We start from the raw sequence: 24,678 nt of genomic DNA, 5'->3' as shown, positions 1-24,678 counted from the left end.
AGGCTAGACAAACACCTTGCTGGCGTCGTTTGACCCCAGTACTCTTCCCTGCCATGGCAGGGGGTCAGACTTGATGATCTGCTCAGGTCCCTTCCAACCCAACCAACTATGAAACTACAAAGAAAGAAAAGCAGTGCCATTTTGTCAGAGCTATGACCTATGAGAGAGGGGCAGTATTATAACTATAGTGTGTGGAGGACGATTGCTAGGAACTTGCACTGGATGACCTATTTTCTTCCTCACACCTCACCATCGTAACTTGGAGGTGGAAAGAAGGCTGGTTCTTCACATGTATTTTCTTCCTGTTTGCAGATGAACAAGAGATTCACATGGTTCTCCTAGAAAGAGGGCCCAGTAATTTACTGTTTGTTCAGTTTGTCCATATTATGTAAGCAGGACCCTTGAACATGAAAAATGGGCAATAAAGCAGAGCCTTTCTGCTGGAAGAAGCCCTGGTTTCTACAGCAAGCAATCTCTTGTAGGACCATGTATGTTAATTTTGGAATGATTAGGAAGGGAGAAGTCCTAGGGGTTTCTGCTGCTAAATTTCTCCAGAATAGCACTACACTCTTTAAATCATTTCTAGAATTATCATGAGAGGGTGCCTCCATCTTCAGAGGCACCTGCTTCTTCAGGGTCACAATTGGTGTATTATTTATTGCCTCTTATTTTAACCTAAAGACTTAAACTGAACTGTCTTCCAGGTGTAGACATCTGGACTTCTGTGTTTCTAACATATCACACGGTATCAAAAAAGAGCTGTTTTGTAATTTAGAGACACTTAAAAAAAAAGAGACTAGGGCTGGAAAAGGCCTCAGGAGTTATCTAGCCCAGCTCCCAGCTCCAGACTGGATCACCTCTGTCTGAACCACCCCAGCCAAATATTTGTTTAACTTCCACTTAAACTTTCAACAAGGGAAATTCCACAATCTTACAACCTCTTAAGGTCATCTGTTAGAATGTTTTTCCACACTTATAGCTAGAAAGTTTTATCTAATGTCTAACCTACATCTTTCGTTTCTGGCAGTGTTGGAGTGATGTTGCAACTGTGATGCAAGAAATAAGCAAGAGGGAAGGATTCCTGTGGATGCATTCAGTTCACTGCATTCAGCAACTTGTCTACATCTATCACTTCTCCTTTTTTAACTATTTAAGACCATTATTTCTTTGTGGACACAGAGAATAACTGACTACAATCCTCTTTATAATGATCTTTTTTGAATGTCAAGGCTTTTATCACATCCCTCTACTCAGTCCTCGCTAGATAAAAACTCAACACTTTCAACTTTTGCTTCATATATCATATTTCATAGACCTTAAACCACTATTTTTTGCTCTCCTCTAGACTCTTGTCCAGTTGGTCAACATCTTTCTTGAAATATGGTGCCAAACTAGACATAATACTCCAGACATGGCTTTCACAATGCTGGTTATGCTGAAGACTTCACTGAAAGACAGTCTCCAGAGACTCTCAGCAGCTGTAAACTCCTCCAAACTGAGCAAAGGGGACATAAGGGCTAGGGACAAATCTTCAAAAAGCCTTAGCACAAAATGATTCAATCTTTACAGGTTAGACTAGCCTGGCTACGCTGAATCAGTTTGTAACTGCAAAAACATCCCAGACATGCAGGCACATGCCTACAGTGGCTCAGGCTAGAAGCTGGGGGGTGCTAGAGCAGCCCTCCCTTCCCTTGTACAGTACTGAGCTGAGGGATAGCATGGCCAAGTACTCTGATTAGCCCAGCAGGGAAATGATAATAGTGTTTACCACCCCATTAAGAAAACAACAGAGGGACATTACCAGCTACCTGCTGATTCAGCATGGACCATAGATGTCAGCATGTGGTCTGCGAGCTAATACACAGACACCTGCTCCGCAAGGCAGAGGGGAGGCGGGAATTTCTACTTAGCAGGGAGTGGTGAGGGGGAGGGGGAAAGCAGCCCGCAGTCTCTGCTGGAGCTCCAGCCAGGTAGCAGAGGGGAGGGGACAGCCCTGCTATGGAGCAGAGAGCCATGCCCAGCCCAGATAGCATGCTGGGATGCTGGGGGACTCTGATTTAATTTAAACCAGCAAGCAGTCTGGGACGGGCATTGCATAAATCGGTTCAACTCAAATCAGTTAAGTCTGATACTACATTCAACCAGGTTTATCTCAAACCAGTTTCAGCCATTTTCAAACTGGTTTATGTGTACTGAACATCTGTTCTGTTACAGGTTTAAACTAGTTTCTGATCACTTACACCAGTTTATGTGTAACGTCTGTCTCTAGCCAAGGAGTCAGCATACACTATAAGGATGGAAGGAGCCGACCAGAGATGGGGCCATAATCTGTGTGTGAAAACTGTCAGCAGACATAATATCTCTCCTCAGCAGTTCTCTGCTGGTGGTATCAAGACAGAGCTGGTGCATGGATATTATCTTTCAAACACTGATCCCCACAATGCTCACAGTGCAAATGTGGCAGAAATAGTGCCTTGATGTATTGAAAGGTAATGGACTGACAATGGCTCCCTCCAACGTGCTAAATTTAACTCTACACACAAATCTGAATCAAAGCAAGAACTTCTCACCCATCAGCTGCTCTATGCCACTGTCATCAGCTCAGTGCAAGCAAGACTCCAAATGCCCAGTTTTATGAAAGAGGTCTCTAAATTCTTGTATTTCTGCATGATGTTTCTTTGGACAAAAGCCATTACAGCACACCCAAAAGAAGGAAGGGAACAACGCTTGTGCTTCCCCCTTCCAAGGACTGAAGGTTAATACTTGGAAATAAGCAACTGCCAAGAACAAATTCCCCCACCCACCACCCAACCCCAGCTTTGAAGTGTTTTCTTTTTAGCTTTACCTTGGCACACTGGCCAAATAAGTCACAAGTTTCCGAAGGTCTTCCTGCCTTATTCTGTCGTGATTGCTGCGTGCTGGGAAGGTCAGGATGGGACCACCTCGTTTATCACGGCCACCTGCAGAAAATAAGGGATTGTTAGAAAATCAGACAGGAAGCACATATCCAAAAAACCCGTATGTGCACTGAATTGATAAACTTAAATTACTGCAGGTTCAAGAGCTCTTGTTCACTGCCAGATTTCAGACTTGCTTAATTGAAGAAGACGTTCTCACATTCACAAGAGCTCCAAGGAAAGAACAAAAATGCAAAGAAACTTGTTACTGACATTTCTTTTTCCCTTAACTTAATCCCATCAAATCTCCAATATAACGATCAATGCAACTGGCCAATGGTAATGAAATCCTACTGTCATGGGAGAGTTTTTTAATGTGACAAAACTAGAGGAGCTGAAATCTTTTTCCCTGTTACCTGATCTGCATTGCTTTTCTAATCCCTAAGTAGCATTTATGCAGCAGGACATTTTAATCTATTTAGCAATTACTTAGAAACTGAAAGTTTAATTAAAAGCTGATATATGGCTCCTATGGATTCTTGCTCACAAGGTACCGTTGACAATCAGCAGGAGTTGTGGCTTTGGTTTACTTTGTCCTTTCCTTCAAATGCATTGCCTTTGGAAAAAAATCCCTTGCAACTGCCAGTGTCTGGTATGGAACCTCTTATGCAGTTTGTAACTGCATAAACATCCCAGACATGCAGGCACACGCCTACAGTGGCTCAGGCTAGAAGCTGGGAGGTGCTAGAGCAGCCCTCCCTTCCCTTGCACAGTACTGAGCTGAGGGGTGGCATGACCAAGAATCTTACAGAGATTCTTGAAATACATGGTATAAAATTTTAAAGTGCTATTGAATGATGCTAGCCCAAATTACAGAATCATAATCATTACAGATAAATAGAAACTGTTGGAGCATCTTCTTTTATTCGCCATTGTTAATACAATCTGAACATCTTGACACCAAAACTGATTTCCTCAACCACCATTTTGATCTTCCTTCTTGTGCTAGTGTAGTATTTCTCAGGAGCCATGAAAGGTTAGATTTCGAGTGCACGTCATTTTTTTATGATGTTCAGGAGGGAAAAACACAAAAACATTTGGAAGCGTAAGTCAAAAAAAATCATTGAGAGCTGCGGTGACTGGAGATATGTAATGTGGAGGTAGGTTGAATTCTGAGCTCCCCCACAGGGAATATTATCCCTTTAATAGAAAAATCACTTCTGAGAAGGGAAATCACATGGTTCTGTGAACTAGATCATTTGGCTGACCCCGAGGAAGAGATTTGCAAGGGCAGGAACATAGACACCTCCAATATATACACCAGCTCATCCTCAAAGGGCCTAATCCTGCCAGGTGCTCAGCACTAACTCATTTCTGCAAGGATTTCGAGGGTCATGTACACAATTTTTGGATAGGAGGAGAGTGGCCCTGAGGTGCCCTGAATAGAGTTCAGAGGTTCTTAGGTGGTCCTGTCATGGGATGGAGGTTAGAAGGAGAGTAAAAGTGGAGCATGGGAAGATAATTTAGTGTTTATAGGGAGTGTTTACATTACCATGACGTTCACGCCATTCACTGTAGTCAGCCCAGATCGTTAGGATCCTCTGTCATCTGCTGGTCCATCTTACCAAAACCATTCAGAACTCAGGGCATCTCAGAGCGAACATAAAGAAACCCAGGAATATAACGACGATGCTAGGAGCTCCTGGAGCTGATAAACCGGAAACAAATGCCCAAAGGCACTGGTCCCACTTGCTCCAGGATGTGCCTTCTATGGTAATTAGGGTTGATATTAAAGTCACCCACAAGCACATACCCATTGACCCCATGGCTATCAGTCCCCTAAATCTACACCTCAACAGCAGCCCACAACAAGCTTGGACTTCTGGGTATGAGGTTGACCTTGATGCTAACTGCTTCCCAGCCTATCTCTTCCCACCATATGTTTGGCACTCACACCACATGCTTTATTCCTTGTTTCCATCTTCTAGCCCTTCTGTCCCCCACTTCATCACTACTACCCAGAGGGACAGACAAGTAATCCACAGATCTACTGCTGGAAGGGGTAAACCTTACTGTCATGATCAAGAAACAAGAAGCATGATGTGGGTGGTTCTGATGCAGTCTACAAGGTATCATAGATAGATAGATAGATGAGGAGCTGCTGGCATGAATTAGCCAGGTGAAAGCCCTAACCACATCACCTGTTGGCAACTAACCTCAATTTTGTTTCAACTGGCAAGACTGTCATGGACCTGAAAAACCTTTCCTGACAGAAGTTTTGTCAAAATAGGCACATTTCTGCGAAAAGTATCAATTTTGACAAATTAGAATTTTCTGATGAAACATGCATGCCAGCAAATTTCCACCCATTTTAACAGCACTTCAAGGATTTTTAGCAAAAGCTGGGGATACAGGCCAAGTACTTTCTGGCCTGTCTTTGTGTCAGTCTGAAAGCCCTCCCTCCACAGTTCATTTAATTGTCCCCAAGGGAGCGGAACAGATAATACCACATCACGTGGCCTGATGTTACAAGGACGGGTTGGAGAAAATGGGCTAATTCTCTCCAGAGAAGTGAAGGTTACGTGATGACCCAGTTGAAGTTTTGTTGTTGTTTTTTTTAATCCAGATGATGGAAGGATTAAAAAAAGTTGCAATTCTTTCCACTCCTGCGGCAGGCAGATGGAAAACGATGGGAAAGCTGAGCTAAACAAAAGTTTAAGATACAAATGATTTTCAGGCATGGTGAGACTGATAGGAGCCAGCCTGTGTAACTGGACAAAATGTTCATTGTTAATACTATCCGGCAAATTTTTTTGGTTTGTTTGCCAATTATCCCCACACACTCCATTTTCTATGGATCTGTGCATTCTTCACAATTATTTGCCAAATAATTTGTAGGAAAACATTTTATATTAGTGATTCTTCCCAAACAAATGTCTATACTAGAGGTACGCAACCTTTTTAGATTCAAGGCACCACTCCTGAGTTGCCACTGTAGTTTTCACTTGTTTTTTGACTACCAAAAAAAAAAAAAAAGAACAATTCTTTTGTTCCAAAGAACTCAAAGATCATGCAGGTCCAAATGTTTTTAACACAAGGGATTCCTATTTGAAAGCAGAGTGTTTATTTTGTGAATCAGGTTTACACATGTAATAGCGCTAACTTTGTGTGGCATCCCAGGGCCCCTTAAAAGCACCTCGAGGAACCCCAGGGTGCTGTGACACCTGGGTTGAGTACTGATGTTCTATACATTCCTGTGTCACCTTAGTACTTGAGGAGTCACCGGTTACTATCAGGAAAACTAATAAAACTTAACTTTTGTTTAGCACTTTATATCCACAGGTCTTAGAGTGCTTTGCAAAGGAAGCCAAGTATCATTGTCTCTACATTATTGACAGAGAAAGTGAAGCACAGACAGATCAAGTGATTTTCCTATGCCTAGTAGATCAGTGGTAGAAATCAGAACCAGTCCAATGCTGTATTGTGGAACTCATGATTGTTTTCATGGGTGGCTAAAAGGCCATAACTAAATGTGGCACAGAAGTCCTGTCTGCATAAAAAGTACTCACCTACAGAAAAAATCTGGCAGCAAGCCACTTTCTACTTGGATGCTGTTTCCTATGCACAGTGGATTCCCCTTGATCTACGCAAGAGATCATTTTGAAGTAACAAAACGCAAGGGTGAGCACAGAGTCTTGATTGCTCTTGTCAATACGCCTCATCACCTGCATCGCACTAAACTCAGAGGTATGAGAGGCAGTAATCAAGCATGTCATTATGCTTGCTAATTACATTTATTAAATGCTAAAACCAAAGCTTGATATTTCCAAATTATTTTTCAAGATGGGGTTTACAGGGTTTGTACTGATTTAGAGAGATAAACAGATGGCCTGTGGTTATTAGCACTCTGGGAAAAAAGAATAGGAGAGGAAGATGTGTGGGTGCAGAGGGGCTTGAAAACAAACATTTCACAACATACGTGCCCTTTCTTTTGCATACCTACTGCAAAATCCAGTGATTCATCCCTTACCATACCCTAGTAGCTGCACCATCCTCTTCCCTGGCCCTCTTGCCTCCCCCTTTCCTAGGCTATGCAGAAGCTGATGCTAAAAGTCAACTTCTGTCCTTGAGGACATAAAACCACTGCTGTCTGCTAATCCTGGCTTCCTCCTTCTGCATCAAATCCAAGCTAATCGTGTCATGACAAATTTGCTCACAGCACCTTATTCCGATACTAGATACCTTTCTGTGCTACACAGAGTACCAGGCAGTGCATGGGTCAAATAAAAAAATTAATGAGCAACCTACTCCTTCAAGCTCCACCTCCTGCCACGAGGTTCGATCACTACAGTAACAGGCAGATGACCTTACAACAGGTATTTCAACAAGGAGTCTCCACTATCAGAAAGCCAAACAAAATAGACCTGCCTGGTGGCACTTGACAATGGATGATGATGGTGCAAGACAACCCATTTCTACCGAGGAGTGAATGCCACTGGTGGGGGTCTCTGGCCCCCATGCTAGGAATCACATTTACAAGTACTGAAAATCCAGGCTGCAAGCACTGGGTGCTATGAAGTTTTCTGGTCCCTTGCAAGATGCCCAAGTTGTCTAGACCCCTGTGCACTATCATCTATGCACAAGTTGGGCAGGGCATGTTAATCTGGGGCTGAATCATTGCTTCCCTCAGAGCCTTGTGACACCTGGCGCTGCGAGCTGCGCAAATGTCGATCGTCGTTAGTGCCAGCTTGGAGTTTGGAGCAGTCCCACCCTTAATCTAGACACCTTCTCTGTCCTCCATGTGCACACCTGTGACTTGTCACCAGAGGCCGGGGCAGGACTAGGAGCTGTAGCTGTGAGTTGCCACTACAAAGCTGGTGAGCCAGGGCAGACTTCTACCCCTGCTGTACAGGTGGGGGTGTGAGAGATCCTGGGATACTGAAGGATTTCAAGTTGGACGGCACATTGGTGGGAAGCGGCCACATCTTAATGGAACAGGAGCTTTGTAGTGTGGATCAGAGATGATCCTGCCCTGGAGTGGCAAAAATGTTGAGCCACATAATAAGTGTTTAACATGGGGTTAAAAGCTCCAGGAACCACATAAAATGACCATGTAACAAGACCCTTGGTTGTTTCTCTTCCTGGACAACTATTTCTTGTCCCTGGCAGCAGGGGATACTAGATAGGTAACTCTTCTGCTGCAACAGTACCTCCTTAGATTATCCTCCATACATAGTGCCGCTCTTCACCTACCTGCAAAGAAGGGCTCTGGCTGTAGCTTCTGCTGCTCTGCCGGCTTGTGGTGGCCAGCAGAGCAACCATGTGAGCAAGGGTTTCCACACCCCAGTCTCAGACAGCAGCGCTTTTGAAGTGTGCTGCCACTGGCTCTGATTGGCCAATGAGGGTAGGAAGGAAGTGAGATAAGATGACAGGCAACTCAAAGTAGTGCAAGAATGAAATGGGCATCTGCTACCCCAATTCAAGCCATCGCGTGGGGTGTGCTCCCTGGTAAACAACAGACACCAAGCTAGAACTCAAGTTTTGCGGGATCCAATTTATTCGTGACTGCATTTGATGTCTGTTTTATTCAACAAGCACTCCCAGGCGAAAAGGTAGAGTCATTTCCATCTATCATGTTGAAGATAGAGCAGGGTAGCACCTTCAAAAAGAATTGGTTCACAGAGGTCCAGCCTTCCTCTTTAGCATCTGATGAAGTAGGTTGGTGCCTACGGAAGCCAAGATCTCTCTAACTGCGTCAGCTGGTCTCTAAGGGCACTTTTACACATGCTCTGATATGTTCTGATTACAACGCATTGGAGCAGACTCGGTGAATCGAGTTTGCTGGAGCATTCGAATCAGAGCCAGTGTGCTGCAGTGTTTGGTGTATTCAGTGTCCCGCATTTCAAAATGGTGACGGGGCACTTTAACTAAACCCCCGCCCCAGTGCACATGTATAGTCACCCCAGGATGCCACGCTGCCCTACCTCCTTCCTGACTTCAGACTAGTGTGGCTAACCACCTTTCTATCTATCATGCACAGTTCAGCTCCACACCTGTCTGTCTATCTGAGCGCTGATTAACCCTCTCACCAACTGTGTTCTGCTCCAAGGCTCCTGTATTGCTGCCCCACCTTCCTGATACCTGGGATTTTGTGGGTTTACTTTCATAAGTACATGCTTTTCAGTGTACGTAAGGGCTGTGCAGTGGGTATATCTAAGGCCACAAAACAGTTCAATAGCAAAGGCAGAGTAGGCACACAGGAGTTCCTGGCCTCTGTTCAGATGTGTATAGCTCAGTTCACAAGCTCATGCTGGCTCCCCAGGATATCTTGGGTCCTGAGAAGATAAATCTCAATGCTGCAGAGATAGCGCCATAAGCAACTTTCCAGAAAAGATGAACTGTTCTTCAAGAGGGATTTTACTTCCAGTTCATCATAAAAGATGAATGGTAATGAAGACCTGTGCAGAACTGGACGATAGAACAAGCACAAATGAGCTCCCACACTTCTACATAATGAGAAGCAATATGTCCAGGCTTCCAAAATGCAATCAACAGACTGCAGAATAGCAATGGATTTATATCCAGAGTCTCAAAGAAAGTAATATTCCTTTCGTTTTCCCTGGCCTAATTTCTGCCAGACCTAATGCTTCATCTAGTCCTACACAAAGCCTTGTCTATCCTCCCAGATCATTAATTCACTCTTAAAAGTCTTATATAAGATTATTTCTAGGTGCAGAGTCATTCTACTGAGTGATTTCCAATGGGAATGCACTAGTGCAATTGTAAGGAGGATCGAGCCCATGCTGACAACCTAACAAAGCTAAAATGTGATAAGTAAGGGCCTGGGTCTCCATTGCTTCTCTCTCTTTCACCACTATGAAGTCCCTATATCCAATCAAAATTGTGGAATTTTTGCCCCATTTCACAGAGGTGAAGAGCACTGAGGTACAAGGTCTATGTTCACGCTTGGAGCTCCCTTGATGTAGCACACAGCAGCTGTTGGCAAGATGTTCTCAATGCTGTGTCCCAGTCCCCAACTAAGATGTCATTCAGCCATCACTCAGAGCCAAGGAGTCTCTTGGAGCCTGTTTCAGCATCTGAATGTCATCAGTGTTGCTTAACAGGAGCATCTGCATAATATGACAACCAATTTCAACTGGCTTATGCTAGTTTTTCCACACCTGACCTTCCAGGTATGCTTCAGATCCCATCAGGGAAGCAGGCATTTGGGACAGATGGGGAGATTTTGATTTGGCTGGCAATAGGTATTTGTTGATTGATGGTTATGCCTACGGGGAAGGAATATGCAACTGTTATAATTTTACTGTGATAGGCAGCAAATAAGCTACCTTCTGTCCAGGATCAGCAGCCTTTTGTGTGTGCATATTTAAATCTCAATGAACAAATACACTCCTGTTATGTGCCCTGCTGCAGAAAAACTCTCCTGCCATGGTCCCAGATGAGATGATGCTAGTGGTGCTGCGGGACTCTACAATAAGAGGAAAGCCTGTTTATGGAAGACTGAATTTTTGAGGGGAGATACCCTGAAGCGTGGGAATAAATGCCCTCAAGAGCTGCCTTTCTGCTCTACTATATCAAGGGAGCTCCAGGTGTGAACACAGGGCCTCACTCTTCACCGCCTTTTGCCTTGGTGTCATTTATACCTGTGCAAACCTCACCTCTTTCTGTACCTAAGGGAAGGTGCATTGTTTTGACCTGGCCCCTCCTGCCATGGTTATATATATTTTTATTCTCCAAGAAAAAAAAACAACAATAAAGAAAAAAAAAAATCAAGACACCCCACTGGTGTCTGCCATGGGGAAGGATGAGAGAGCAAGTGCCACGTGACAGATGTTAGCCATGCTGCTAAATGCACTTTTGGAAGAAACTAGGGAACGGTGTAGAGGACTGCCCTGTCAGAAACTTATACAGGCAGAATGGGTAGGCACAGGTTTAGGACAACTAATGCCAAGCTGATCACCTCTCTTTATTCAATCTGCCACTCTGATTTAAGCCCAACACAAATAAGCACATGGGGACCCTGATGTTCATCAGAAAACATGAAAAACATAATTAATTGTTCCCATTTGACTGGCTGCACAGAAATTTCCACACCCACAGCATGCAAACTATGCCCAATCGATGTCATATTGGAGACCCCACAGATAAGTGAAAGCCCAGAGAGTTAGGCCTGCCGGTGTTAAATATCTGCTACTATGGGGGTCCGTCTTCCTAGCCTTAAAGAGAAATGCAACCTTTGACATAATGGAAATTTCCTGATGGGAATTTCTTCAAAATTGGTACATCACTGCAAAAACAATGACACTTTAACAAATCAACATTTCTGACAAGGAAAATGGCCAGCAGCCCTGGCATGAGGTACATTCAATTTTAGCCCTCAGTGCTTCTGGTTAATTAAAACTCATCAGTTCTGAGCATACAGCCACTTTCCCACTTGTATGAATTTCCTGGCGGTGAGGAACCCTTCAGAGACTTCAAATCCCACAAACAAGACACACGTGAAGGAGCAAAAAAGGGAAATATTAGAACAACCCGCACCATCACCAAACCTTCCGGTTGCAATCTTAGGGCTGTCAAATGGAAAACTGAATTTGCCTCCCTGGTCTTCAAATTTTGGGATCCACCTAACCCCGCTCCATCTCAGTAAGTATAGCTTGGTTTTAAGGAGGTTGTTTCAGTGATACAGTCAGGTGCCCTCCCAATACTATGTCTGCAGGGTCACTTCTAGGATATGGTAACACTGCCGCAACTAAACCTTATATCAAGCAATAAGAAAGCCTGGCAAAAGGCTGAGCGGTGGACCTCGCAGAGCTTTATGGTGGGAGTTCTCCTCGGGCAGAAGTCCCCAAAGCCTCAGTTTCTAATTAGGGTTACCATATTTGTAATTTCAAAAAAGAGGACATGGGGGCATGTGACTGGGGGAGGGGGGTAGTGATATAGCCCCTGCTGCCCCCCCATTCCCAACCCACAGCCCCTTTCCCACCCCCCAGATCTGCTGGCTGGTGCCACTCACTCCCGACCACAACCACTGCCCCCAGCCTTGCCGGTGCCCCGCACTTCTGACCCGCGGCCCCCGCTCCCTCCCAGCCTGGCTGCCCGAGCAGCTTGCTCGCGCACACGCACGTGGTTCAGCAGCTGCCGGGGCCCGCACGAGAGCACGCCATCTCCCAACAGCCAGTTGGTTTCCCCACTGCCCCCAGCCTCGAGCAAAGCGAAAATCCGGACAGTTGCTTGCACTGTAAAAAACCCACCAGGACGGAGGACATGGGGCCAAAAAAGAGGACATGTCCAGGAAAACCCAGACCCTGGTTTCTATATCAAGAGACATTCCCAATGTAGCATAACTTAAGCAGGGAGGGGTGTTTGCTGAAGTATACTTCAGTGTTCAGCACCCTGGGGACCGTGCAGCTGGTTTCTGTGCCTTTAACCTGCAGAAAATGTTGTCACTAATGCTCGTTCAAAAGCCTGGCAGCCACTTTACGACCAGAGTAGTTTTCGAGGCCCTGTCTATAGCTCGCGTACAAGGGTCCCTTTGCTGTACAAGCTCAATTCTTGGTTTCACCCTTACTTTGTTTTCCTTGCTGTTGTTACTCTGATCTAATTAAAATTGCAGCAGTTAATGAAACAGGTATATTTGGCTGATTGATTTTGGGTGGCGCAGCACTTATCAGAACACAAAGGTCGTCCTAGACGCCAGTCACTGAATCAAAGGGGATTGTCCTCAGTCCTGGGTCAGATCCTAGCACAGCTTTATAAGCCCCGAAGAGCAGAATTTAGGAGAGAGCGATGCTTGCCCTCTTCGTCAGCACAGGTGGCCTCATTAACCTGAAACAAGCCAATTAAGGCAGCACATAAAAGAAGGTCTCGCACTGCTCAGAAGGGAGACAGGTGGATCTTTCTTGGCAGGCTGCTAGCGTGTCAGAGCCAGGACAGTGAGCGCTGGCAGATAGTAGCAAGTCTCGCTAAAATTGTTTGATTTAAACCATAGCTATTGTTAAAACATATGGAAAGAAATATGGCCACTGACTCCGCACCCTGCTAACGTTCCATTTGCGAGGAACCACAACCTGCAAAGGAAGCCAGATATCCCCGGAGAGAGCTTTAATTTCTCTTTCAGCCTTCGATTCCAAGTGCAAGCAGCTCTACAGACCCAGAGAGCTTCCACAGCAAGTTAATTTACAGGCTCAGATGCAATCAAAAGCCCTGGTGATTTCACAGTCTGAAACCTTCCCTTTTTCCTTCAAAGAAAACCCTGGAAAAGCATAGCAGAAAATTCTAAATGAGCAACAAAAGCAATTAGAGGTCTAGAAAACGGGACGTAAGAGGAAAGGTTAGAAGACTGGAATGATTTAGTCTATCGAAGAGAGGATGGAGGGGGGAATTTGATGGCAGTCTTCATATAGAAAAGTGGCATTATAAAAAGGACGGCAATCAATTCTTCATTGCATCCATAGGAAACAGAACAAGGAATTGCAACAATTCTTAATGCATGAATCGCGCAGGATGCTGACACACCGTACATTTACGCCATCGTACTCATTTACGTGGTATAAATGTGCAGGGGACACATGGCAGACAGCCTGTTGGAAAGTCAGGAGCAAGTACAACACCTGTGTGCTTTAGATCACAAGTGTGTTGCAGATCTTTTAGACCATATGTGCCAATATCCCTTTTAAACCAATATCCCTGAAACATGGAAGATATTGTAATTAGCCATTTTGAAATGAAAACTTCACAGCTGAACAAAACAGAAGCAAAATTCAACACCCTGCCTGCCGTCGGACACCATCAGGTAACAAGACTGCTTTAACCTACTGTCCGTGCCTGCTTGGCATGCTCACAGAGCACCCTTTTTTAAAATGGACTGTTATACTCAGGGGAACCCCACCATCTTTTACCTCCCCTGTGCAACATGAAGTTTTATGTCTACCTGGGAGAACTTTTACAGTCTTTGAATTCTCTTCTGCCGGAGGAAGGGCATTTGGGCATGAAAGCTTGCAAAGGAAGACCTTTTTTTTGGCTATTTAGTTAGTCTAATAAAAGATATCACTTCTACCCCAAGAGTGTTGTCTGCCTGCAGATCAAGATCATTTCTTCCCGGGGAAGTCACCTGCTTAACGGAAACAAGCTACTGTTGTGTCCTCTGTCCCCTAGCAGGGAATTGCTTTAATAGAGCTTACTGCAGGCAGCTATCCCCTGGTCATTTGTCTGCCATAGACACCAGCGTAACTTAAAGCAATATAGAAACCGATGTAAGTAAGCTAAGTGTGAACATGCTGCATATACACCGAGTACGCTGAAAGAGAAACTTTGTCATCAGCACGTGCTCCCATGAGCTGCAGAATGGGATTGCACCTTGTGCCGTCATCAAAGTTTTCAGGGAAGCCCACACTTCCAAGATAATCCTGTTTACCTTGGAGCACGCTTTTCCTAGACTCAACAATGGCCTCAGACACTAAACAACAGTTAAGGGTTTCCACTTTGACTCATCCTGCCAGTCCTAAATTTAGTACAGCTTAAATTGCCAGGCTGCCCTTTCACCTGGTCTATTTACATCAAATGTCTTCATTTCCTGTAAAGCTCTCTCTGTGTCCAAGCCCTCAGACTTACAAGTCAATTTAGACCCTTCAGTCTGGGTTAAGACTATGATGCTGGAGGTGACTGGTTTTATGTATAATTATAGATAACTAGCCTAGACCTGGCTGGTTGTTTCTTGACCCACATCCTTTGCTTCTACATTCTTAGTAAAAAACAAAATGAAATAAAGACACCCCTTTATTTTTACTTCCCATTGGCTCAATCTAGGCTGATTACAATAAACATTACAACTACACAAAACAATTCAACTATTCTTCCTGTGCCCATGGGTTGCCTTACACTCAGCCATCCTCCCAGAAATCTGGCCAGCCAGCTCCTTTGATCCTTGCCTTGCCACAGAAACAGATCTTACCTATATGAAAATGTCAAAACCCGGATGTTGCAGTTTTCTTAGACTGGATTTGCCTCCAGAGACTGGAAGTCTCTGTGAAACCTTCTGGATCAAAATGTCTTAGGTATGACACTAAGTAAGAATAAATATTTCAATTTTTTCCTTGTTGAGTAAATCTTGGGCTATGCCAAGAGTTACTCATGAAACAAAGTGTTCACAGCCTAAGGGTGGTCAGAGTTTGGAGGTGCATTGGAAGAAGAAGAAATGTTTTCTGACCCTAGGAGAGAGGTTTGAAGTCAGATACTACATTCAACCAAGTTTATCTTAAACCAGTTTCAGCCATTTTGAAATGGTTTATGTGCACTGAACTTATGTTCTGTTACAGGTTTAAACCAGTTTCTGATCACTTAAATTGGTTTATGTGTAGTGTCTGTCCCTAGCCTTAGGGAACCTCTGCCTGGGTAAGGGAGATAGCTGGAGCCAAAGAGGGGAGGAAAAAGGCATAGAAGCTGTGTGAACTGGGCTCTCTACCTCCCAGGAGTCTCCTGAATGAGCACACACATCCTAACATTTGTGCAGGTTAAATCTTCTATTTATTACAATCAAGTAGGTGAACAGAACACCTTAAATTCAGTCATCAAATGGGCCATCTGGATTTCTCATGAACAGCTGTAACCACATCCTCCAAAATGCTGTGTTCACCACCCCTCACTGAAAAAATAATAATCCTGCATCCCTCTTTTATATCTTTTTTTTCTGTGTTCATCTCCTTGCAAAATAAAAACCAATCCCTGGCTTAAAATCTGCTCTAAACCTGTCAGACCTTTCCTAAAGCTCTTACTGGTAACAGCACAACGTTGACTGGGCAAAGCCAAGGTTTTATTAGGGTATGTGCCACAAGCTTGGTGCCAAAGTCACTAACCTGTCTGCCTTACTGTGAACATTTAAGAAAACAACTGCACTGCAATGATACAGATGGCAATACTTTGCAAATGTTAGCTCTACTGGTTATTGGTACTGAAATGGGACCTTTGACAGCTGCGTACAAAGGCTTGGCCAAGATAGAGCAAGCTCATATTCTGGTCTGCTGGAAGGAAGCCAGAACCATGCTAGAGAAACTAACACAGGTGAGGCACCAAGGGTCTTTGCCATTCCTCGCCTTAGAGACAGGGGGCTTTCTGAACATGTGAGCTCTCCTTTGAGCTCGACTGTTAGGCCTTGCTGGGACTGTTTCACAATCTTCTGTTGACATGCGTCACCTGAGCTAGGGACAGAAATTACACATAAATTGATATAAGTGATCAGAAACCAGTTCAAATCTGTAACACAAGTTCAGTACACATAAATTGCTTTCAAAATGGTTGAAACTAGTTTAACATAAACCTGGATGGATGCAGTATCAGACTTAACTGATTTAGCCTAATTTGGTTTATTGAACTTCTGTCCCAGATCCCTTCCAGATTCAAGTTAACTCACAGTCCTCCAGCATCCCAGGATGCTTTGCACCTACCCTACAACAGCCCCCCACACCTCGCAGGGTGGGCAGGCTATCCTTGGCCCAAGCTGACTGCTCCAGCAGGGAGGCATCTGGGCCACTGCAGGCATGCGGCTGCATTTCTGGAATCAAAAGCAAATGTTCGTTCACTTGCTTATCTGTTCTATCTACACGGCTTAGACTAACTTGCGAAGAATGAACTGACCCATCCTCAGGCTTTTTGACTGTCTGTACTTAGCCCTGATGACAACCTCCTAATAACGCTCTGCCTTGCTAGTTTACATAAGCAGACCAAAGCACAAAACAGCTGCATTCTATTTACTCAGATACAGACGATAGTATATGGGTAGTGCCTGTCCTGAGGAGCCCATTTAATAGCAGTGGCATGAAACAATTCTGGTGAAATTCAGTAATTTTCTTGTTTTTTTCTTTTGCAAAAAAAATTTCGCCTTTGTGCTCCTGTCATATTTTAGCAAATTATTCCATTTCAATTAAAAGATGCCAGCCATCGGTTCATGCATTCAGGTCTTTTTCTAAATCTGCTTCATTACAATGATACAGGGAGAGACCAAACTCTGCTTGAACTCAGGCTTAAGGAATAAAGGTGGGGCTATTGTAATAAGAGGCCGCAGCCTCATATATTCTATTTTCCAAAGCCACTAGCAATTATTATCTCTATTCATTGTGCCAGGAGACTGTGGATAGGAGGTTTAAATCCTAAGGTTGCTATCTAGCTTTCTGGGTTGGGAAAGCTCACATTTCATGCAGAGACAACCTTTGGAAAGCAGTGAGGCTGTCAGGGAAGAGCTCTCCCATGTGTCCTTGTCCATAGTGAATCACCTAGAGAAACTCAAGAGGAGTGTGCAGACATTTGGCAGTGCTCCTCTCATAATGCACAGGTAAAGCAGGGTTAAGCCAAGCAAATGTCAAAGCAGCAAGAAATACAGGTAGTGAAGAGGATCTCAGAGTTAGCACTGAACCAAAGCCCCAGAACCAAGGATTCTTGAGCTTAGAATCATAGAAAATTAAGGTTGGATGGGACCTCAGGAGGTCATCTAGCCCAGTTCCCTGCATAAAGCAGGGCAATTTCCAACTACACTGTCCTAGCCAAGGCTTTGTCTACCCAGGTCTTAAAAAGCTTCAAGGATGGAAATTCCATAACCTCTCTGTGTAGTGTGCTCCACTCCTTTACTACCCTCCTTGTGAAAAAGTTTTTCCTAATACCTGACCCACGGACAACTGTTGCTGCCTTAGTCGGGGGGGCACATGCCCCTCTCACGACCTATCCCACCGACTGGGGGGGGAGTCCCCACAACCGATCTCGCTGCCCATGGCCAATCCTGCGATGGCTGATTGCTGCAGCCAGGGCCATCCCTGGGGAGAGAGAGGTGAATCGGGGTGATCGCCCTGGGCCCCATGCTTTGGGTGGCTCCACAGAGCTGGGCGAAGCAGCAGCAGTGCAGAGCTAGGCAGAGCTAGGCAGAGCGGTGGCTCCAGGCTGCTCAGTACCACCCCCCAGTGGCAGTGGCAGCTTCTTCAGGTCTGAGGCTCATGGGATCGGAGAGGGGGCAGCGCCCTGCATGGGCTTATTTGCCCCAGGCCCCACACCCTGCTCGGGTCGGCTCTGGCTGTGGCCAATCACTGCGGCCACTTCCAGGACTGGGTGCAGCTGCTTCCGGGAGGGGCTGCAGCAATCGGCCAGAGCTTGCAGGGGGGGCACTGGTGCTCCTGCCTGCCCCCCCACCCATCACCTAAGCAGCAAGCGCAGCCAGTCAGGGGTGCACCGGTGTTCTCAGGGGGTGCAAATGCATCCCCTACATGTTGCCACTGACCTAACCTAAACTTCCCTTGCTGCAACTTGAGCCCATTGCTCCTTGCTCTGTCATCTGCCACCACAGAGCAGTCCGGCTCCACCCTCTTTGGAAACACTCTGCAGGGAGCTGAAGACTGAGGGGATTTAATAGCAGCCTTCGTTTCTCCAGACTAAATAAGCCCAGATCCCTCAGCCTCTCCTCAGAAGTCATGTATCCCAGCCCCCTAACCATTTTCATTGTCTTCTGCAGAACTGTTTCCAATTTGTCCACATCCTTTCTGTAGTGGGGGGCCCAAAACTGGACACAGGACTCCAGATGTGGTCTCATCAGTGCCAAATAGAGTGGAAGAATCACTTCCCTCAATCTGTTGGCAATGCTCCTACTAATGCAGCCCAGTACATTGTTAGCCTTTTTGGCAACAAGGGCACACTGTTGACTCATCTTCAGCTTATTGTTCACTGTAACCCCCAGGTCCTTTTTTGCAGAGCTGCTACTTAGCCAGTCAGCCCCCAGCCTGTACTGGTGCATGGGATTGTTCTATCCTAAGTGCACGACTTTGTATTTATGTTTCACATAAGTCAAACCAAAACCCAGAGATCTTGTCATTATTCAGCACTCTGAATGTTTGCCAATATCCTTCTGGTCGTCTCCAAGAGAACAGAATCACTTAGCACCATGGCGTCAAACATTTTTTCTGCAGCCAGCTCCAACCTGGAGCCACACAATCCAGCCTGTGGATTGCTGGAGCAGCCCTGTGTGCTGGCCCCTGCCCTGCATGCTGTGTGGTGCACAGACTGGACCCAGGGCCCCATGCGCTGCATGCACTACAGGTGGGTCACATGGGACACCACACGTAGCCTGGACCCCAGACCCCGCGTGCCATGTGCAGTGCCTGGTCCGCCTGTCCACTGTAGGCAGCACATGGGGCCCTGAGTCCAGCCCATGTGCCATACCCATTGCCACATACTACAAGCAGTGCGCACCAGCCTGGGAGTTTGCTGTGTACATGGCGCCTGGGCCTGACACAGGGCCCACACTGCCCATGGTGCAGGCAGTCTGGGGCACAGGCCTCATGCAGTAACCTGGACCAAACCTTGTGCTGCCTGCAGTGCTGGGTCCAGCCTGTGCACTGTGTGCAGCACATGTCTCATGCCAGCCCCGAGGGCCCCTGTGTGTGGCACATGGACTGGACCCAGCACTGCAAATGCTGCATAGGCAGTTGGTCGGGTTCAGCCTGCACACCTGCAGGGCTGGATGAGTTTGATACCCCTGATTTAACAGAAGGGACCTAGATAACTTCCAGCAGTCTCTGCTTAAATGCCTTCCTGTGTAACACTCTCTAGGACTACACCCCATCCCAATGAGCTTTGCAGATGCTGTGCACTGGTGACTGCTTTGTTCCACCTCCTTAGAGAAGCCGACAACAAGATTCAAGTCGATAGTTCAAGTGCACAAGGCATCCTAAGATATTCAGAATGAGACAGAGCAAGATAAAGTAACCACATGTCCCAGTCTTGCTAGGTTGTTCTTGTTTTTTCACTCGATGTCATGGTGTTTGCCGAAATTCTCTGCAAACCTCTGAAATGTCCCAGGTTGTCATTCAAGTCAAAATATCTGGGGCTTTCACAGCGACAAAATATTTGTTCAGGTCATTGCTACACTGCCAAAGTGGCATCTAGACCAAATGCACTCTCATCACACAGCGAGTGCATTTCACAGCCACCATTAATTCGAGGTCAAAACTTTTCACGAATTGTCCGGCAGCACCATTGCACAAGTCCATGATCCAATCCTCTCAACAGAAACCCCTGCCCTGGTACGTCAGGGTGGAGGGCAGAGGAGGGGAAAGATTGGGTACAGAATGACCCTTCTGTCTGTTGTCTCCCTCATCTTTACAGCACGTGGCACCACGGGGACCCAAGGAGCAGAGGATGTCTCAAGGAACCAGTGGAGTTGTTTGGCTGCTCCTGACAAGAGCTTTTCAGACTGAGACCATAACAGATTGAAGCAAGCAGCCACGGCATGGAGGACTGGGATAATTTCAGGACCCCAGGGATTCTGCGACTGAAGCGTCTCTTTTTCTTTTAGAAATATGGCTCACTTGGCACAAGAGTGTCATCATTTTTGCCTGTTGCGTCACTTCCAGCCAGCAAATCATAATCCACTCTAACAGTGCCCGAATCCAACCATTCCCCATGTGCCTTCTCAACTGCCCCAAATGTCCACAAACAGAGTGTACTGATATTTGTTCCTCAGAATAAAAACCCACAGATCAGCGCACCCTGTTCTCCAGGGTCTTCGAGGAAGAGTTGTTCTATACAGGGAGCATCAACATTACCATGAACCAGGTTCCCTACAAGCTGCCGGCTGCCTGGGACTGCAAACCAAATACTCCACAGTTTGTAGGATACAGCGCTTGATGCAACATAGGAATAAAGTTATTCACAAGGCAATGGGATGCTGGATCTGAAATCCCAGAAAGCTGAGATACCGGGAAGTGGACCGGAGCTTTGCTCCTCCAGCCTATCTTGACAGCAAGCCACAAGTAAAAAGGGCAGATTTCAATACACTTGTACTGGGCAGGGTCTGGCTCTACATGCAGTTATATGGAAATCAACGGGGCTGCTCATGACGTAGAGTATTAATCAGCGTAAGGAAGAGAAATCAGAAGCTGATCCTTCGCGTGTGTCTACCACTGTGAAGGACTAGACTAGACATCCGCACTACTACTGTGCTTCCCACCTTTTCACTGGCATGATGCAGTGCATCCCTAAAGGGAAGACAAATGAAAGATGTGCTCACCTGACACAAAGGCCACTTTCTCCTTCAGGATGGGAAGGACATCAGCCGCTTTTAAGCCATCGTTTCGAAAAGACCCTGCAAAACAGAGGGAAACAACAACAGCACATTAGAATAGACGGCATCCTGGACTCGGCTTCCTAGACATTTCTCTCTGTGCAAATCAAATGACAGAAAGTGCTTTTCTGTAATTTCAAGACTATAATACAGACTCTAATTGCTGAGATGCAAACCGCATTCGTTTCACTGGTTTGTGAGAAGAAAGCTAGGGAGAATCTGCCCTTCCTATTGCTGTCCTGCCAAGTCAATCATTTCCAGCCAGGAAATCCAAATGCCTCCCTTTGCCCTTCTACAGACCAGACATGTAGCCCTGCCGGGCTGCACGGGAGTGGAAGAGAGCACCAGGCCCCTTCCAGCCTCTGAGCCCTGCCCATGCAAAACTGCAGTGGGACTGCATTCAGCAGACTTCACCCCTAGAAATACATCACCGAGGTGGTTGGGTTAACACAGTTCCTGCCCTCTTTTCCGTCAGCTGCAGCTAACACAGGTTTGTTGGATGAAGGCAAGAGTAAACTGGACTATGTCAAAGACTGGAAGGCCTCTTCCTATCGTGAGCACCCACCTGAGTTACCCAGAAATCCTCCAGAGCCTCCAATTGCTGCAGGTCCCTTTCTGCCCCTAACAGCAAGGGCAGTAGCCCAGGGTCAAAATGTGGCCTTGTATCAATGCTGCTAAATTTGCAAGGTAGTTCAAAATGGGCTGTTTACCTTGCCTTGAAGCTTCATGTGGTCTCACCCCCTCAAGGGTTTTCACCAATAAATCACTGATTTTTCACTCACTTGGAAACATAATGAGCTCTGAAATGCCTTCTCTTTCAAAGCCAAGAACACTTCCCTTATCTACCATGGGCCAATATTAATGGGCCACCCCACTGCAGACCAGAAACTGCTATTCCATCAGCTGCTGTTGGAAAAATAAATAGATGAGCGTTTGAAGGACATCTCTACAGTTGCTATAGTATACAGAGCGTCTGTCACTGCCGGGTGAACACCCATCACAACAAGATAGCTGCAATACGGCTTTCCATCCACCACACGTCCACGGTCACAAAAGATTACTGCGTTCACTGAAACATTTTATTTCTAACTTCAACCTCTCTGACAGACAGGATCCCCTAATCATGTGAGAAAGAGGCAAGGGCATAGGATAACCCTGTCACTTAGAAGTACTTCTGATGATTGCCCAGAAACAAGACACTTTCACTCCAATCACCGTATGTGGCCGCTTTGGTGTGATTCTCCACTCCGTTGCCTCTTTTCTTGCTAAATCTAGTATTGCTCCTAGCAGATTCAGTTGTCTGAGATTAAATGAGGAATAAGAAAACCATATCGTCGTGGCTCTGGCATTAGGTACCTACCAAAGACCTAGTATTTTGATGCCTGCAGGTCTGAGAAAACAGCAGTTGGGAAAATTAGTTTCAGTGCATACAACAACACGGCAGACTACCCAGATTTTGCCAGGATGAGGACCTTACTAGGAATATGTCCTAAGAAATACCATTGTACCTAGTGTCGGTGTGAGCTTGTTTGCATACGTACATGAATAAACGCAAACACTTTTGTGCTACGGGTGACGGTCCATTATGAAAGATGACTTGTGTAACACTGTACCTTCTCACTGTATTTGCCATGTAACGTTCCTTTCTTTTATAGACACATTTGTTTTCTTCTAGTGACTGCCTGCTTCATGCACAACCACTTGCTACTTTCTTGTTGTTAACCAAGTTCTCCTCTAGATCAGGTGGTGGAAGCCTGCCTGCCCATTTTTGCTAAACGGCTTAGGCCTAAACTCTGCTGACACAAGTGATATCAGTATACAGGCAACCCCTGTTTAACGCTGTTTCGCTTAGCACTATTTTGCTATAACGCTCACTATAATTGATACCTGATTCCACTTAGTGCTCAGCAAGTTTCACTATAACGCTTGTGGTTGCCATCCTGGGTCACTAAAAACACTTGCAATCACCCTCTTGGGTTGTCAAAAACTTTTGGTTTTGCTTAACGCTCATTTTTTCAGGAACCAATTAGGAGCCCTAAGCGGGGGTTGTCTATACCTGTGGCCACAGTGCATTATACTTGTTGTTATGTGTTCCTTGATAAATGAATGGGCGCTGCTGGTTGGTTAACCTCATCAGCAGTAAAAGGCTGCATGATGAAGTTCCCTTTCTTCCTACAGTCGTAAGGAGGAAGAAGCCAGAAGCTTCATCTTAGCATTGGGTCAGACTGTATCTGAACAGTGGGATGCACTTTAGAAACCCCACACGTGAAATTCCCCTAGGTGTTCAGCTCACTGGGACAAAGTCCCGGTAGTGGCCAAAGCAGGTCACGTGGGGCTTCATGCATAGAAAGGCAAGGGGAAGATTACTGCAGGGCTAGCATAATAGCACTGGAGATTGGGTCAAGCCTTGCTGAAGCTACCACCCTTCAGCTACACAGTCAGTTCGACACACGCTTCTGCCCAAAGCCAAGGTGAAGGCAATGCTGCTCAGGAACTGGACCGCTCTGAGCGGAGGGGCCTGGGGACAAGGCGGGGGCTGGAGCGGGGACAGAGGGAAGGAGTCAGCTTCAGCGCAGCCTGAAACAAGCAGTGGTGCGTGACTCTGAAGGAAACCTATAGAGCAGGCTTTGGGCTTGGGAGTGTTGTCTGAAAGTGTCTTGGGGCTGTGAGCAGGGGAACTGTCTCCGGTTGGCTGGTTCCTCTTGTGTGCGCTCAAGAAAGCAGGGTTTTGTAAGTCAGCAGGATTCTTGTAACTGAAGAGAAGTGCATCAAAAATACCCCAGCTCCACTACCAATTTCTCCTCCTTACCAGAACACCCAACAACCCCAAAATTTAGCTCGCCAGTCAGGTCAAAAACAGCAGCCGTTTCATAATGCTTAGGGTCGGACGGGACCCAAATAGATCATCAGGTTCGACACCCTGCCCCGGGCAGGAACGAGTGCAGTAGATTAGCCTTTGGCAAATGCTGGGCTTTGCACATCTATTTCTCCACATTTTTTATTTAATTATGCACAAACCAATGTACAAGGCAAGTGGATAAATGCAACAGTATGAATGTGCATGGCCTGAATGGCTCAGAGCTGCAGGGGTGTACTTATAATCTTACAAAACACAGCAGAAGAGTGTTCAATAGCGGTCAGAACAAAGAAGAAACAAGGTGGCAGTGAGCCAGTTGTCCAACATTAAACGATGTTCCTGGCAGCACAAACCTTCTGTCCCTTTCTTTAGGGTAGGATTTCTTAAACATGAAAACAGCTTGCTGTAAATCATACAGATAAACCACATCCTTTCCCTTGACTCAGCACCCCTACAAATGAGCCTACCTGCTTCTGGAAGCTACCTCTTGGAATCATAGAAAATGAGGGTTGAAGGGAGCTCAGGAGGTCACACCTAGTGCAACCCCCCGCTCAGAGCAGGACCAGCCCCAACTAGATCAACCCAGCCAAGGCTTTGTCTACCCAGGCCTTCAAGACCTCCAAGGATGGAGGTTGCACCACCTCTCTGGGTAACCTGTTTCAGTGCTTTACTACCCTCCTAGTGAGGAAATTCTTCTTAATATCTAACCTAAACTTCCCGTGCTGCAACTTGAGCCCGCTGCTCCTTGTCCTGTTAACTGCCACCACTGAGAACAGTCCTGCTCCACCCTCTCTCGAACCCACCTGCTG

The 24,678-nt window shown here is 45.9% G+C and overlaps 1 protein-coding gene across 6 annotated transcripts in view; it reads right to left on the bottom strand.

Annotated features, from left to right (window-relative positions):
* Window positions 1-24,678, bottom strand: part of KALRN (kalirin, RhoGEF kinase) — a 750,361-nt gene that overhangs the window by 499,948 nt on the left and 225,735 nt on the right. For all 6 annotated transcript variants that reach the window (XM_019553787.1, XM_019553783.1, XM_019553780.1 and 3 more), the window contains exons 2-3: window positions 20,959-21,033; window positions 2,846-2,960 (exon numbers count right to left, since the gene is read on the bottom strand). In XM_019553787.1, the coding sequence (XP_019409332.1) occupies window positions 2,846-2,960; window positions 20,959-21,033 (190 nt within the window). The remainder of the gene's footprint in view (window positions 1-2,845; window positions 2,961-20,958; window positions 21,034-24,678) is intronic.

Source organism: Crocodylus porosus, unplaced genomic scaffold, assembly GCF_001723895.1.
Source record: "Crocodylus porosus isolate Cpor-Errol unplaced genomic scaffold, CroPor_comp1, whole genome shotgun sequence".
Lineage (NCBI taxonomy): Eukaryota > Metazoa > Chordata > Crocodylia > Crocodylidae > Crocodylus > Crocodylus porosus.
Note: the sequence above shows the minus strand (reverse complement) of the source record. Positions and strands in the feature narration are given on the sequence as shown.